This window comes from Erythranthe guttata, chromosome 2 (genome assembly GCF_056151865.1).
Source record: "Erythranthe guttata isolate IM_541 chromosome 2, IM_541, whole genome shotgun sequence".
NCBI lineage: Eukaryota > Viridiplantae > Streptophyta > Magnoliopsida > Lamiales > Phrymaceae > Erythranthe > Erythranthe guttata.
Window position 1 is genome coordinate 1195961 of NC_142534.1, and position 16505 is coordinate 1212465.

General features: G+C 31.5%; 3 protein-coding genes across 6 annotated transcripts; 2 read left to right on the top strand and 1 right to left on the bottom strand.

Moving 5' to 3' along the window:
* Window positions 1-7425: 7425 nt before the first annotated feature.
* HVA22K (HVA22-like protein K) lies at window positions 7426-10484 on the top strand. Its single transcript, XM_012981577.2, has 8 exons — window positions 7426-7599; window positions 8013-8071; window positions 8161-8258; window positions 8621-8672; window positions 8830-8893; window positions 9728-9823; window positions 9912-9984; window positions 10087-10484. Exons 1-8 carry the CDS (start codon window positions 7567-7569, stop codon window positions 10200-10202), a joined length of 591 nt encoding a protein of 196 aa, XP_012837031.1. The 5' UTR covers window positions 7426-7566; the 3' UTR covers window positions 10203-10484.
* A 234-nt stretch (window positions 10485-10718) lies between these two features.
* Window positions 10719-12951, top strand: LOC105957624 (arabinosyltransferase RRA2). Its single transcript, XM_012981568.2, has 2 exons — window positions 10719-11102; window positions 11676-12951. Exons 1-2 carry the CDS (start codon window positions 10917-10919, stop codon window positions 12789-12791), a joined length of 1302 nt encoding a protein of 433 aa, XP_012837022.2. The 5' UTR covers window positions 10719-10916; the 3' UTR covers window positions 12792-12951.
* LOC105957625 (uncharacterized) lies at window positions 11183-16108 on the bottom strand. Of its 4 annotated transcripts, none has more exons than XM_088822810.1 (9): window positions 15984-16108; window positions 15177-15293; window positions 14707-14840; window positions 14528-14573; window positions 14296-14341; window positions 14144-14214; window positions 13627-13689; window positions 13407-13532; window positions 11183-13298 (listed from the first exon to the last, which is right to left on the bottom strand). In XM_088822810.1, exons 2-9 carry the CDS (start codon window positions 15264-15266, stop codon window positions 13215-13217), a joined length of 660 nt encoding a protein of 219 aa, XP_088678936.1. In that variant the 5' UTR covers window positions 15267-15293; window positions 15984-16108; the 3' UTR covers window positions 11183-13214. The 4 variants fall into 4 exon arrangements, with proteins under 4 accessions (XP_088678936.1, XP_088678930.1, XP_088678942.1 ...); XM_088822804.1 differs by having other exon boundaries at window positions 14296-14344; window positions 15984-16087; XM_088822816.1 differs by lacking the exon at window positions 15984-16108 and adding an exon at window positions 15827-15946.
* Window positions 16109-16505: the final 397 nt, after the last annotated feature.

A 16505-nucleotide genomic window follows, 5' to 3' on the forward strand; every position in this document is an offset into this window, starting at 1 on the left:
TGCTGAATGACAAATGTTGAATAATTTAAATGTTATCAATCCTTATATAATTAAAAAAAACAATAATAATAATAAAAATAATAATAATAATAATAATAATAATAATAATAATAATAATAATAATAATAATAATAATAATAATAATAATAATAATAATAATAATAATAATAATAATAATAATAATAATAATAATAATAATAATAATAATAATAATAATAATAATAATAATAATAATAATAATAATAATAATAATAATAATAATAATAATAATAATAATAATAATAATAATAATAATAATAATAATAATAATAATAATAATAATAATAATAATAATAATAATAATAATAATAATAATAATAATAATAATAATAATAATAATAATAATAATAATAATAATAATAATAATAATAATAATAATAATAATAATAATAATAATAATAATAATAATAATAATCATAATAATCATCATAATAATAATAATAATCAATCTAGAGATTAATCTTTACCTGTACAACATAATCTTGAGCCCCGCCCGCCGCCATAAGTCTATCGTAGATCGGGACATCGAGGAAGGACTGCCCTTGGAGTCCCAGTTGCGGCGAACTAATCCACTGCAAGAAGCAAAGAAAGTTGTTAAACAAGAACAAATTAATTAATTAAAAAGCAAATTAAAAAGAAGGTATAGGGTTTTACCGTGGGGATTGACACCGAAAGGGCCGTTCTCGACGAAGACTCCTAGCAATGACGAACATCCGGGGCCTATTGTGTTAAGAAAATAAAACGCAAGTTAAATCATAAGACAAAATCAAATAAAGAAACAAAAAAAAAAACCGGGGGAAGTACCTCCATTGAGCCACAAAACGAGAGGTTTTGTGGCAGGATGATTGGCTGCTTCCGCGAAGTAGTAGAACATCGACGTTTCCTTGTTCTGATCAACGGCAACGTACCCTCCGTACTGGCAGACGGAGGTTTCCTCCGCCCCTGGTTGACCGTATAGCTTGGCTATACGATCTAATTCAGCCTTCTTCATTGTGGTAGTGGTGGTGGCGGAAGGAATTTCTTCTTCCGTTGCTTGTTTAACACTAGTCTTCAGTCTTGCACTTCGCCAAAGGCCGAGTGCATGACCTTCATGTGTTGAGCAGCCACCACCAGGTGGTGGCTATATGAACAAGCACTAGTACTACAGTTTTTTTTTTCCTTTCCTAGAGTCTTGACATTCAAGTACTACATATTCTTAATTTAATTTATTGCCTAATTATAATTAAGAATGTAAGATATTCACTGTATATGTCACTGTCAATCAGATATTAACATTTTAATCAGTGGGGGTTTAATTAGGGAAAATTGATAAGTGACAAGGAATCAAATGCTTTGAGTCAATTTATAAAACCATTAATGCATATAAATTGATTTTTTCTTACATATATAATTGTAAATTGTATTCAAATTTGCAGAAAAAAGATACTTATGTAATAATTTATCACCTACTCACAAATAATTAATATCTTCATCTTGTAATCATGTAATTACGATTAATCACATAAGATTGGTAAATTTAATATTTACATAATATGCACGTAAAATCACGTAATTTGCACGCAATGTGCAATTGATACGATATGCATTGCATCACTCATAAAACAAGTTCACTTGGTTTTTGGCGGAGTGCATGACTCGAATAATTCCAATTTTCGGATCAGAATCGACGAAATTTAATTCATATATTGTTTTCATTTTTTTTATTATTATTTATTCATTATTTTTTATTGTTTGATGTACTATTTTTTTCAATAAATAATCTTATAACGAATTCAGGTTTTAGTTTTGTTGTTCTCTATTATCACATACAATTTCAATATTTAATATGCGTAATACTATCAAATATCAGTCATTATCATAGTGAATAACTTAACACCGTATATAGAAGAAATGCCAATTTAAAATAATTCTTCCATAAGCATTTATTTATTATTTATTTAATTAATTTGGACATTTTTATATCTCGCAATTCTTCAATTGTACGCACATGCCGATAAAGAACAAAAAGGTCCAAATTTTGATGATAATATCTTTGAAGACATCATTTATAGTGTTTGGACAAGAAGCTAGCTTATAAGTTATTTTTATTATTTCTAAAATATTAAATAAAAATGTGGAGTATAGGTTATTAAAAAAATAAAAAAAAATTATAAGCTCTCGAACAACTTATTTTCTAAAATAACCATTATTTATAGTGAGTTGAGATAAGTGTTATTTTTTAAGTAGGATAATTCAATAACTTTACTCAACACGAATTGCGTGCAAATTATGTGAATATATGTTCAAGTTCATATATATTTTTCTAAAATATATGTTGTGATATCGAAGAGGACATTTTCAAGAATGAGTGACAATCAAAATAAAAAGGAATGTGATAATCTTTTTATTAATTTGTTGATGTTATGTATCTAGAAACATAAATGAAATATTTGGTATGCTTATGTTACATACAAAATATTAAGTAATTATAAAATATAAAATATTAAATATATTAGAATGTATTATTATAGATATAATTATGATATTGTACCATAAAGGCGAAATTCCTAGCTCTCACGGCCTCATCCCCTGGGCTTGATAAGTATTTGGTAGATGAATGTAAATCAATATAATTGTAAATGTTACCTTACATGATCAGTTATCAACAAGGCCACCACACCGTTCAGAAAGTTCTTAAACAGAGCAAAAGATCTGCGCGGCTGAATCTGAGGGACCATGCACCCCGCACCACGAACTGTCGCGAAACTGAGACCTTGTATTCAACCACGAAACTTCGTAGCTACACACACACAATTAAGGTAAAAGTTTGTCTTTTTATTCGACTAAATTATTGAATCAAGAACCAAAAGAAAAAACTTACATCTGGGAACTCTGAATCGGAATACCACGGAGCCCACTTTTTTTCGACTTTGAGATTCATAGTTGCGATGCCGTATCTCGTACCCGTAACTAATTATTAATAAAAAATTGTGGCTGACGTCGTGGACTATGTTTTCTCGTTGTCTTGAATTTTTTATCATTTTTTTTTTTGTTGTTTTTTTTTTTAATAATTATTTAAACTGGAGGGTGACATTTTAGTAATTTTCATACTTAAATCAAACGGAGTTAAGGTCAAAGGTCTGAAAACTAACGGCGAGCGCCACACTGAGACAATTTTTCAAGTAAGGGGGGCAAATCGATGCAATTGAGAGTAGAAGTGGGTAAAGTAATATCGAGCCAAAGTACAAAGGGGCAAATCGATGAATTAAAAGTAGAAGGGGGTAAAATGATATCGAACCAAAGTACAAGGGGACAAATCGATGCAATTGAGAGTACAAGAGGGTAAACTGATATCCAGCCAACCCTTACAATTATAATTATTTTTTGGGGGTCCCCACCGACTCCTAATTACTAATAATTCTTATTCTTGGGCTATTCCTTGAGATTACTTTTCTCAAGGTTTTGGGCCTTTATAAACATATATTTATGGGCCTACCCTTCTTCTACATTTTAATTTTGGGCCCGTATCAAGTTCAAACAATATTTACATGCTTACATTGTCTTCAAAGTCTATTTTCTTTTCTTTTTAATATTTATAATATTAATTATGTATTATTATTATTATTATTATTATTATTATTATGTATTATTATTATTATTATTATTATTATTATTATTATTATTATTATTATTATTATTATTATTATTATTATTATTATTATTATTATTATTATTATTATTATTATTATTATTATTATTATTACTATTATTATTACTATTATTTTTATTATTATTATCGGCCCAAAAAAGTTTTAGGACTAAGTTTAGGAGGGTAGTTTATTAAAAGCATTGTTTAGGAGGGTAGTTTATTAAAAGCAATAAACATTGTTGTTGGAGAAGCCCAATACGAATTGGTCCAAAAAGTTATATCCACAATATAAAATACTTTTTGAAGTAAAAAAATAAATCGGCCCAAAAGGGTTAATTTCCATGGTCCTTGAATTAATATTAAATAACACTTGTGTTAAGTGTATTTTTTACTGTTTAAAATTTGCACCTCAAAATGGTTTTTAAAAAGACCCCATTTATAAAGCTTTAAACAGTAACTCAAACAAAATATGAACAAAATTGAACAAAAGCGAATCATGATTACAAATAAGGAATTACGTAAGTTGACAATACCATCAAAGGGATTCTCATTAGACTAAGTCACATACATAAGATTCGTAAGTTTATCAAAAGTAACTTTACAAAACAATAAAAAGAGACGGGAACCACTTACATTATACAACTCCATATCTTGAGAGGATGATAGGGACTCGTGGAAAAGGGGGGAAAATATTTATATTGAGGGTTATGGTAATTACAAAAATTCAGCAAACATTTGGAATCACAGACACCCCTTGAGCTTCACTTTATTTTACAATGTTACACACCCTTATCAGTAGGTAAAATTTTGAAAAAATAATTAAAACTGAATAGTGCCTACTGGATTCTGAAAATAAAAGCATCAAAATATTGCACATCTACAAATCAAAATGGCGACATCTATAGATTGTGAAAATTTAACCATGTACATAATCCATGATCAATCAATTTGTACCTGTTCCTGGTCCACGTCGTAGCCCTTGAGCGAATCTCAATTCACTTTTTTTGAGAAGACCTTATTTGCTTATTTGCTGAGATGGAGACCGGAATAGGGTTCACCATACCTTGATCAATAAATAAAATTCCATCAACAAAAACGTATAAATGGTAGCAATTAACATCGTAAAAAAAATATCTGTAGATTAAAACTAACAAATTGGAGCACTATGAATAATCAATATCTGAAATTGTTTTGGCATAAATTGGAATACAATATGCAGGGCAAATAAACTGAATTTGAAGTGAATAACTTACAATACCATAGGTTATTTCAGAGAAGGATATGGAGATACAACGGGGAAATCGGGCTTGCATTCACATCTTGGGGATGTAAAACAGTTGAAGTGTTCCCTGCATACACCAACAATTTATCCGTTTAGAGGTATAGAACCACAATGGACTATTTTGTATTACATAACCATGTTTTCATCACGCGAGCAAAGATTAAAAAATAGAGGAGATGTATTAGATTACCTCTCATCCTAAAACGAATTTGTTATTGAACTGCATATTTGCACCGCCACCTGTCAAATAAATTAACTATATCAGCCATATAATTTCAGTGAAAGTGTTGATCCACATATATAGATATGCGAACACTTTTGTTAAAAGATGTCTACCTTTTGTTAAATTTAAAATTATTAAAAAGACATAATCATGAGAAATGTCTATGCGGTTGAGAAATTATAATCGTACAATCATTCTTCCTAGCAGTCCATGATAAAAGAACAAATTTGCAATGAAAGAAATTAAAAGAAAAATAAATCAATATAAATTACGCAACCAGAAACATATTCGTTCCAAACTCATTAACATCATCAATTCGAACATTAATCTCTAACTACTACTAATATAAAACTTAAATATCATTTCCAATACCATGTTCAAATATACAATGTTGATACCTAGTATTAATGCTAAACTGCTCAAACCATTTTATATTAGTTCCTCAAGATATGCAGATAACCAAATTACATTGATTTACATTTTGAAATACTAATTTTAATTGAATGCACTAATAAATAAACAATTGTAAAATTATTTATTTTGAAACTACAACACATGAATTATTGCATTTTTCTTAGAAAAAAGAAACATAGAAAAAAATAATCTTGGTTAACCATCTTCTTATAAATGAGCAATGAACTGATCACGAAGAGCATGCTCTTATAAGTGTGCAGACCAATTATCCAATCATTGAGAATAGTGGTGCTATATTTTAATTCACACACTCTTTAAAGACAACAAATTATTCAACTTCCAAAAATATAATAGTATAAAATCAGAAGATTCATTTCCGAATAAAACAAATATTTGGATGAAGAAAAACAAATTGGATATTCAGACATGCACAAACCCATTTATTCGAGAAAATCGAGGAAACCATGGATAAAAAATAAATATTTGGATGAAGAAAAATAAATTGGATATTCAGACACGCACAAACCCATTTATTCGAGAAATTCGAAGAAACCATGAATAAGAAGTGTGAGAGAGGCAGAGTTTAAAATTGTAGAGAATTACCTGAAGAACACGATTTAGAATCGATGAGAGAACAATCGATGAAGACAAAAAGAATAGAAGAAGTTGTAGGCGTGGTAGATAAAGTTGAGAAAATAAACAAAACATGGAAGAAGTTGAACCAAAAATAACGCGACTGTATAGTTATCTGTGTGCAGTTAGAAATCCGGGAGGGTTTGTTTTCTTAATTGATTAATAACCCCAGTGATAAATAACCCCAGTGTGTAACAAAACTACAAAAACTGCCCTTAGGTTTGAAACCCTAAAAAGTGTCACGTGTCGCAATATTAGGCCAAGAATTGTCTTTTTATATATATATATATATATATAGATTATATATATATTATATATAAAAGAAAAAAAAGTTGGACAACCCTAAAAAACTCTAATGATATTTCTGTAATTATTTACTTTTAATATTTTTTCTCTACTAATTTCTAACTATAATTTTTAACTATTGTCAAAATTCAAACTAAACCGTGAAGAATTATACCCTAATGGTACTTCTATAATTATTTATTTTTAAATATTTTTTCTCTACTAATTTTCTAACTATAATTTTCAACAATTATCAATCTTCTATTTTTCATCAATATAATACTACATTATTAAACTTAAACACTATTATGTTAGTGTACTATATTTTCTTATTATGTATTAAATTGATTTTTTTTTTACTTTTGAAATAATATCTCGTGCATCGCACGGGGAAACAATGCTAGTATATATAAATATAAAAGATGTTTTAATGTTTTCTAATTAAATTTATTCCATTTGGTGCATAAGATTCGTGTTTAGTCAATACAACTACACTTAAAGCCGGCAACTACATGCTATTATTTAATTAAATTAGTAGCACCTTATTACAATATCTAAATTTTACTAATTAAAAGATTATTTTAGACAATACACATTTAATATTAGAATTTAAAACATATATATATATATATATATATATATATATATATATATATATATATATATATATATATATATATATATATATATAGAATACAAGATTTAATCTAAAAAATCAAACATGTTACTGATTAAATAATTAGTTAGTCAATGAAATATTAATCTAATATTACCTAATTCAATATTATCCGATATAAATAAGCAATATTGGCTAAAACCCCAAACATCAGGGGAGGAAAATGGAAGAAACCTAAACATCAACCGTACGTTACGGAGGTTTCCGTGATACAGTAAGCAAAATTAAAATAAGAAAATAAAATTAAAATAATAAAATAAAAAAAAATAAAAATAAAAAGAAGAAGAAGAAGAAGAAAAACCCCTCGCCGTATTTCTCTCTCTGTAACTTGCAAATTGAACCAAAAAACCGAATTGAAATTTGTGAACGATTTTGCTGGTTGAATAATGGCTTTGTTCGGATCCAATATGTCTACAGAGGTACGGTTTCCATGATCTCTATTGACCTTCCGCAATTATTTAGAATTTTTGTTTTTTTAATTTCAGTTTTAGGTCGTGATTATAGTGTCAGGCAGTTTTTTTTTTTGTTTCGCCTTGAATTCGTTGCAGCGCTGTGCGAATTTCTGTTTATGTTCGTGATTATCTTATTTACTGTAAATTTGAAAATGTGAAAATAGAAGAAGATGAATGAACTTGTTTATTTGATCGGAATCTGTGTGTGTTTCGAGTGTGTGCTTGTATGTAGTTGCAATAATCAATAATTAGCTGTTCATGTTTGTATGTGATTTATTTATTTATTTTTTTATTTATTATTATTAGGGAATTGAAGTTCTGTATATTGTAAGGAACTGGAAATGTGATTTTAATAGTGATATGAACTCTGATTAGTGCAGGTTGGGTTGAGATTACTTCTTTCCCCCCTCGGTTCTAATGTTGTTACTCGTACGGCGTGGTGAGTTTCGAATTAATTATATCGCTTATTTTACGAGATTTTGAATTTTACAGATAGGTGTTGTGTTTTAATACGCGTGTCTTTTGCAGCTGTTCTGTAGGGATTGTTTTACCTGTTTATTCTACATTCAAGGCTATTGAGTCGAAGGATCCAGATGAACAACGTAAATGGCTCGTCTACTGGGCTGGTTAGTTATGTAACCATTAAATGATGGCTTTTATGATGCAAAGTTCATATTTTTTATTTGTGTATTTTCTAAAATCTTTACAAATCATCCGTGTTTTTTAACCATGTTGATGAAGTATAACATTCTTTGATGTTTTTGGTCCTTGCTCTTGTTCTAGAAGATTTAGTATGCTCGATTCAAGATATTCATGTCAGTCGTAAATCTGTGTAAACTTATACAAATGCACAATTGCCTTGTGTTTAGAATAAGCATAATGCATTTGGATTTTTTTTTTTTCATTAAACCTTGGAAAATAACTGCAAACGTATATCTGCGGAGATGCTTGTCTTTTATCATATCCTGATTGTGGTATATGCTTGCAGCTTATGGAACGTTTAGTGTGGCCGAGTTATTCACTGATAAGTTTCTCTACTGGTAATATTTTGCAGCCTTACTTCTTACACCCCCACCCCACCCCAGATAGAAACCTAGAAAGAAAAAGAAAAGATGATAGTATACAGATACAGTTTCAAGTTTTTGGTTAGGTTTGACTGTTGTATTCAAAGTTGGTTATTTGTTTTGGTTTTATCAGGTTTCCTCTATACTATCATGCGAAGTTTGCATTTCTTGTGTGGCTTCAACTACCGTCTGTTGATGTAAGTTTTATCCATACCTTTTCATGTTTTTACTTAAAACATTTCTCTTTTAATTTTTCCAAATTGTTAGTTGAACTACGCGACATACCAGTTCTTACTTCTTTGCCATTTCTTTGATGAAATTATTTCCTTCTAACTTCATGAGAAATTTCAGTTTCCATTTAACGTGATCTAAGTCCGAATCAGATCATGTTTACATTTTACTGCAATTATTCTCAAGACTGCAAAATACCCTTTTATTATATTATGTCGGAACTTATCATCAGTCTATACAGTCTTAAGGGTTAACACAAATTTATACTCTTTTACTACACTGTTTCAAAGGTGATATATTATACAAGATTCCCATATGTAATACAACAGACTCATTTGATAAAAATAAATCAAATATTACAACTCCAGCAACCGGGTCAATATGCCAGGGATATCGACTCTCCCTACGTTAACTTACTGAGCAAACAGTAAAAATCAATTTCCAATTACAATACATGAATATCTTACTTCTTGAAGTATGTATACCAATTGCATGCACAACGTTGTATATACTGGGGGTGTTTGCCTTGATAGCATAATACTTATTATGTTTAATTTGCTAATCGAACCTGATTACACTAGATCTTTAAACTTCGTTTGTGATATTAAGAATTTGAAGAAATAACTGAGCATGATGAATCGAAGTAAATTTTGCCGATTGTCTATTAATCAATGTGGTACCGTCTCATTCACAGAGTGGCCTAATCGTATTCATGCTAGGTAAATGGTATTTTAGAATTATTATTCTTCGGAAACGACCAAGAATATTGATGCCGTTATTTTATTATCCTGTTTGTGCAGGGGGCAGAGCAATTGTATAAGAATCACCTAAAACCCTTCCTCCGAAGGCATCAAGCAAGACTTGATCAAATTGTTAATTTCACCTACGGTGAAATGGTAATTACTCTTGACCTAAACCTTGTCCTCGTTATTTAACATTTACCGTAGTATCCCGGATAATAATAATACTATTCTATATGTGCAGGTGAAATTCGCTAGTAACCATGAAACAGAAATTCAGATTGGTAGGACGCTTGTTATGAAGATTTTGTCGTCAGGTGCTCGTTTATTTTATTATAGTTGATTAATTTGATAGTATCATTTTAATATCTATTTTATTACTTACGATTAGTATTTTCTCTCTCTCTTCTCGTGAATAGCTAATCATGTGGTTCATGAAATAATTCGGCCCGGACAAAGGCCAGCCAATGGTTCTGCAATTGAAGCTCCTCCACCAGAATTGTCGGAGACTTCAGATTCAGACGATGAAGAATGATAAATTTTTGTGACTAGAAGATTCATAAATCTTATTAAACGTAGAGCTTTTTTTTTCGTTTGAATACCGTTTCTTCTTGTAAAGTTTGTTCAAGTAGGAGATGAAGAAGATGTCTGGTTTTTTAGGTATTTTGTTTTAGTAGGATCTATGTCTGGCTTTTTTGCATGTTTTTTGTTTTATTTTATCTTCTAATTATTGTTATTATTATTTTTTAAATATAAGAAACGAAGTTTGTAAACAGTTCAGAAGTTGTATTTTGCAAAAATGATGATGATTAATTTTTTTTTTCTTATTTACCATTTTTTTTGTTTATTATAATTTTAAAAATTAAATTACTTTTTTTTAGAAATGAATGTATTTTAAAGGCCCAAAATCTAGTGTTTAAGGAATAAACCATCATACAAACAGATTATTCACTGACCTAACGTAAATTATTTTTTAAAATAAAATTACAATAAAATAAATTTATTACAAAGAAATAAAATTAGAATAAAGAAATTTATTATAGAATTTAATAATATTAATATTAAATATTGAATTCCCTAAAAAGAATCTCTCCACTATGTCGAAACTCGAAAGTCCACTTCCCTGAAATTTCAACCAGAGTTGCATAAATTACTTGATTTACTCTCTTAATTATCTTTTTTTCTTTCTTTATTTATGTTGTTGAATAATGCAGTATAATTAAATTCTTTCAATCGGTGGTGAAAAATCATGATTGGTGTACGTAGAGAAAGTGGCTTGATGAAAAAGGACGGCGGCGACGGCTTTAAATCGCTGCGCGGATCGAGAATCGCCGCCGCGATCTTCGTCGGATTGTTAGTCGGCTGCGTTTTCGCATTCTTCTACCCCGACGGATTTTTCGTAATTCACCACCAAGTCGCCACCTCCGATTCAAAGGTCTTAATCTTCCTTTTCAACATTTGATATTTCAACATTTTGATTTTTGATTTTTGATTTCTGATTTTTGAATTTTTCACCAAGCGTTGACTTATACAAATGTATGTTTGACTTTGAGATTTCGTTGCACTGTGTAACTGGTAATTGAAGTTTAACTGGCTTGATCTTTGTTAGCTATTAGTTTGTTGCTTTTGATTTTGATAAATGATTAGAAAAAAATGTGAATTATTTTGTTGAACAATGTTGTTTTGTGTTATTGTTGTACAATATTCTGATATTACAATTGCAGTTTTGCTGCTGATTGAGAATTAATCTGTACATGTTAGGTACATAAACTTCTGTTAAAGCTGCAATTTGCTACGAATTTATGAATCGGTGTTCTTCGTAAATTATATTCATTATGACTGGTTCTTGATAAATTGTGTTTTAAGATTCAAATAATTAGATATGCTGAGGACTTGATCGTTGTATTGCTTTGATCCTTTCGAGGTTTCCGATCTGTTCCTGTATTTGTAATTCGTATCGATTAGATCCTAAACTTAATTTTATCCATCAATTTCATATCACTCGCAGGTCGTGACCTCTTCATGCGAAACATCGGAGCGCATCAACATATTAAAATCAGAGTTCGTTTCTGCTTCGGAGAAAAACGCAGAGTTGAAAAGGCAAATCAGGGGTTTGACCGAGAAGCTTCGCTTAGCCGAACAAGGGAAGGATAATGCACAAAAGGAAGTATTAGTATTAGGCGAACAGCAAAAAGCCGGTCCCTTCGGCACCGTTAAGGCATCAAGAACCAACCCCACAGTTATACCCGACGAATCTGCCAACCCAAGATTAGCCAAAATACTCGAGAAAGTAGCTGTCAATCGCGAACTCATTGTCACACTAGCAAATTCAAATGTTAAAGACGCGTTGGAAGTGTGGTACACAAATATAAAGAAAGTCGGAATATCCAATTACTTAGTCTTTGCATTGGACAAAGAAATCGCTACTTTGTGCGAAGCAAACGATGTCCCGTTCTATAGGAAACTGGAAACAGATACCAGTTTCGACTCTGTAGCAAAAACAGGAGGAAACCACGCCGTCTCGGGTTTGAAATTTCGGATCTTGAGGGAGTTCTTACAGCTAGGTTACAGCGTACTTCTGTCGGATGTCGACATAGTTTACTTACAAAACCCATTCGATTATCTTTACAGGGACTCGGATGTGGAGTCAATGACAGACGGTCATGATAACATGACAGCTTATGGGTTCAATGATGTTTTCGATGAACCAGCTATGGGTTGGGCGAGGTACGCTCATACTATGAGGATCTGGGTTTATAATTCGGGTTTTTTTTATATAAGACCAACATTACCCTCGATCGAGCTTTTAGATCGTGTGGCTAATCGATTGGCTCGTGAGAATGCGTGGGACCAAGCTGTTTTCAACGAGGAGCTTTTCTTTCCTTCACATCCTGGTTATGAGGGTCTTCATGCTTCTAGAAGAACTATGGATTACTATATGTTTATGAACAGTAAAACTCTGTTTAAAACTGTTAGGAAGGACTCTAATCTTAGAAAGCTTAAGCCGGTGATAATTCATGTGAATTATCATCCGGATAAGCTTGAACGAATGAAAGGCGTTGTCGATTACTATGTGAATGGGAAGAAAGATGCTCTGGATTCATTTCCTGATGGTTCGGAATAGTGATAATGTTCGTATTTGGGGGAAAAGAATTGATGCATTCGTTTTGTTGGCATTTACAAGAATAGTTGGTTTTTAATGTTTTCATAGCTTGTTAAGGAATTTGTGGATTTTGTTGTTATAACATGAGAATTATAAATGTTATTTGATGTTCTTGTTCGAATAGTATTGACTGTGTAGCAAGCTGTAAGGCATTTTTGTTTCTGAAGAATTTCGAGCAATTAATGGGGATGCGTATACGTGTAATTTATAAACCGTAAAATTATCTGCTGCTGGTCTCATTCGGCATTTCACTATACAACCAAATTACTGGCAGTTAATTTCATTATTAATATTTTTTTAAATAATCTAAAGCAAACCATTTCGACCAGGCGTATCTGCTTCCACTCTGCTGATGCCTATTCCGATTTCTGATAACTCCAACCGTCAATCTATTTGAGGATTTGTAGCAGGATTCTTTGCTTCAAGAATGTCTATTACACATGGTTTGTACATCTTCTTTAGCTCATCCTGCACAAACATGTCAGCAATATTTAAGTGATAAGTCGTTATATGAACAGTAAACGAACAGTCGAAACGGAAGACATTGAAAGAAAATGTATAGTAGAGGGAACGGACCATTAAAAGACTATTGGCATCGGTAAGCTCCATGCACATAGTAGCACGCTTCTGCAATTCACGAGTGAGCAAGAAAGTCTCCTGCCTCAGTTGACTCGCCTTGACTTTCAAGTAATCACGATATTCCTGATCAAAGAACAAGCCAAGTTTGTTAATGCTGAATATACATATTGTTAACAGCTTTCTGTTTTATATGTGCATTGGTAATAATACAACAAACCTTTTCAGCTACTTTATGGCTTGAGATTTTTTTCAACTTCTTTTTTGTCGGCGGTCGTACATCCTGTTCACAAAAAAACAGATTGATGATGAAATCAAACTTAAATAAGATCAAATTCTAGACTTTAGGAAATTGTCATCAAAAACTTAAGTACCAAGTCACGTGTTTTCAAGAAAGTTCCAAGATAACGGGAAGTGGCCAGAATGCAGCTTCATTTAATATCTTCCATTAATAACATCGGTTATCTATATGAGGAAAGAATTCTGAAACTTGTATTTCACTTCTTTACGGTCCAGGCTTAAGGGCAGATGAAAAATACACCGACTCATATTACCGAATAGATATATTCACCTCTGAGAACTTATGTTTCAGAATAGACATAATTCAACTACTTCAATTATTTTTGGTTTTATGCATTCATTGATTGATATAATTGACTGCGAGATAATAATAATAAAAAATTATGATCTGGACATAAATGATGAATCAACGTAAATATAATGTGTCGAATAAGTACCTGAACCATTTTTTTAGACAATAGCTCCTCCTTTGAGCCAAAAGCTGGATTCTGTATACAACCTTGTCGGTCTGAAACATTAGCAATTACACGTAAGTATAAGATTATTGTATTTTCATTATCTTGCGAAAAGAATGAACATCCGCAATTACCTTTTTGTTCCTTCTCTGAACAGGTGCTCTTCCCAATACTGGTATACTGCTGAAGACAAAGACGGACATGTAAAAGTAAATAAGTAGACGACTCGTACATATAACAATTTCGAACAAGATTCAGCTGTGGGAAATATTTAAATATTTCTCAAATAATAAAGTATCAAGTTATTTCAATTTCTGAGGAAGCTTAGCTGGTGACTGCAAAACACTTTGAATGCATTGCACTTACCTCGGAAGGAGTTTTATCATGTATTTGATCCGCAGGTCTGGTTATTCTGAAAAATCGAAGTCATTCCAAAAACATTATTAGAAGGAAAATTAATAAAACAACCAACAACGATGAGGAAAGAGGAGATCAAAATTGAAAACAATGAGTTTGAGCAAATTGATAATCAGTGACTGAACGACCTTTGTGAAGAACCCTCGTTTCCAGGATCTGTAGCTTTTTCAACCTTCTTTTGCTTTCGATTGTATTTTACCACTAGTTCCCACTTTTTCACATCCGAATTTTCTTCAGTCGCGGAATTGGTTGACCCTAAATCCTGAACACAAGGGGGAAACCGAAAACTATTATGAACCGCAAATTTCAGAGGCAAAAAATGCTAAATGAATCACAGCGTATGCAGAGAACTACGACTTGGTATATGGAACTAGGTAAATAGAATTCAAGTTGCTTCTAATGCTGAATTAAACAAATTTCTTTACAGGGAAAATCACTAATACTACGAAGTTGGCATTGAATGCAAAATTAGTCATTCTAAAGGCCAATAAATACTTGCAAATTGCTAGCAACCTAGATTTTATAGTACGACAAATTGGCGATCTGAATCACTTGTGATGAGAATTGGAAATGTAAAGGGAAATAAAGGAAGGCGAACCTTGGTCGGTACATCGTGTAAAGGAAATTTAAAACTTCTCATTTCTTCGCTAGATTCCATCTCCAACGAACGTTTGCATTTCCTCAACATCGTGGATTAAAGCAACGTAGTTCTGACCTATCAATCAAAATATTTCTTCAATAGACTGTTCTGATACTATTACTGCTGCAACATCAAACTAATTTTCACGGGGAATAAAAGTTTATGCTTGTGAACTAACAGTTTGAGTCGATACATCTAGAGATACGTTTCCGACAAATATCACAATCAATTTGCAAATAATAGCTTCTCAATTTTATATTGCAAGGCTTACACAAACAATACTGAATCACTAATCAGAGTTCCAAATTCACACTCTACTTTCAAATATATAAACTAGTTACGTTGTGCGAAACTATTCGAGAATCAGAATAGTACAATTAATCAAAAAAACGAGCAAAACGCACGCGGACTATTCGAGAATCGTACAATTAATCGGAAAAAAAGAGCAAAACGCTCCATTAATCAGAATCTGTAGAAGTACTCGCAAAGACAATTTTCTAGATTAATAGTATCAAAACCGCAATAAAATAAATTTAATTCAAACAGCTCGCAATTGTACAGATCCAAATCTGAAAGAAAAAAAAACAGAAGAAGATGAACTCGTTAACCTAGAAAATTCCAATACTAATTAATCGGAGGTTTCGTGTTTTCTCGTAGTGCAGAGACGAAGGCAACTCAGTTTAATCCAACATACGAACATGCACGCACAGATACACACACAGATACACACATATAGATGTGTGTGTATATATCATATATACATACCAGAATAATTGGGGGAGTTGTGAGAGAGAAGACTTTGAGATTGAATGTCGATGGCGCCAAAGAGAAAATTGGAATTGATTCCTCTTTTATTTATTTTTTTTGTTATTAAAAATATTCCCGTTGTTATATATCTGAATATTTAGAGACGTGAAAATCCTTGTTAAGAAAGTGATTTGTAATCAACGGTGCAGATTACCCTGACTTCAGATGGACGGTTCAAATCAAACGAGTAGGGCTTCTCTTGTTGGGCATATCTGGCCGAGATGGGCCTGTGAAATTTTTCATTATCACGGGCCGAACTTCAGTTAGTTTCTAGGGTTAATTACAGTTTGGACCTCTGTATTATTGTGGTTGTCGCATTTGCCCCCTTGAACTATGAAATGTGACATAATAGTCCCTGCCGTTTTGGAATCGTTTGCTCTACCGTTAGATGGAAATCAATTTATGCGTTGACCAAATGTTTGGAAGGAGCTTGTTAGCTTCTTGGGACAAGTTTAACCCTCCTGCTCTAATTTTAATAGT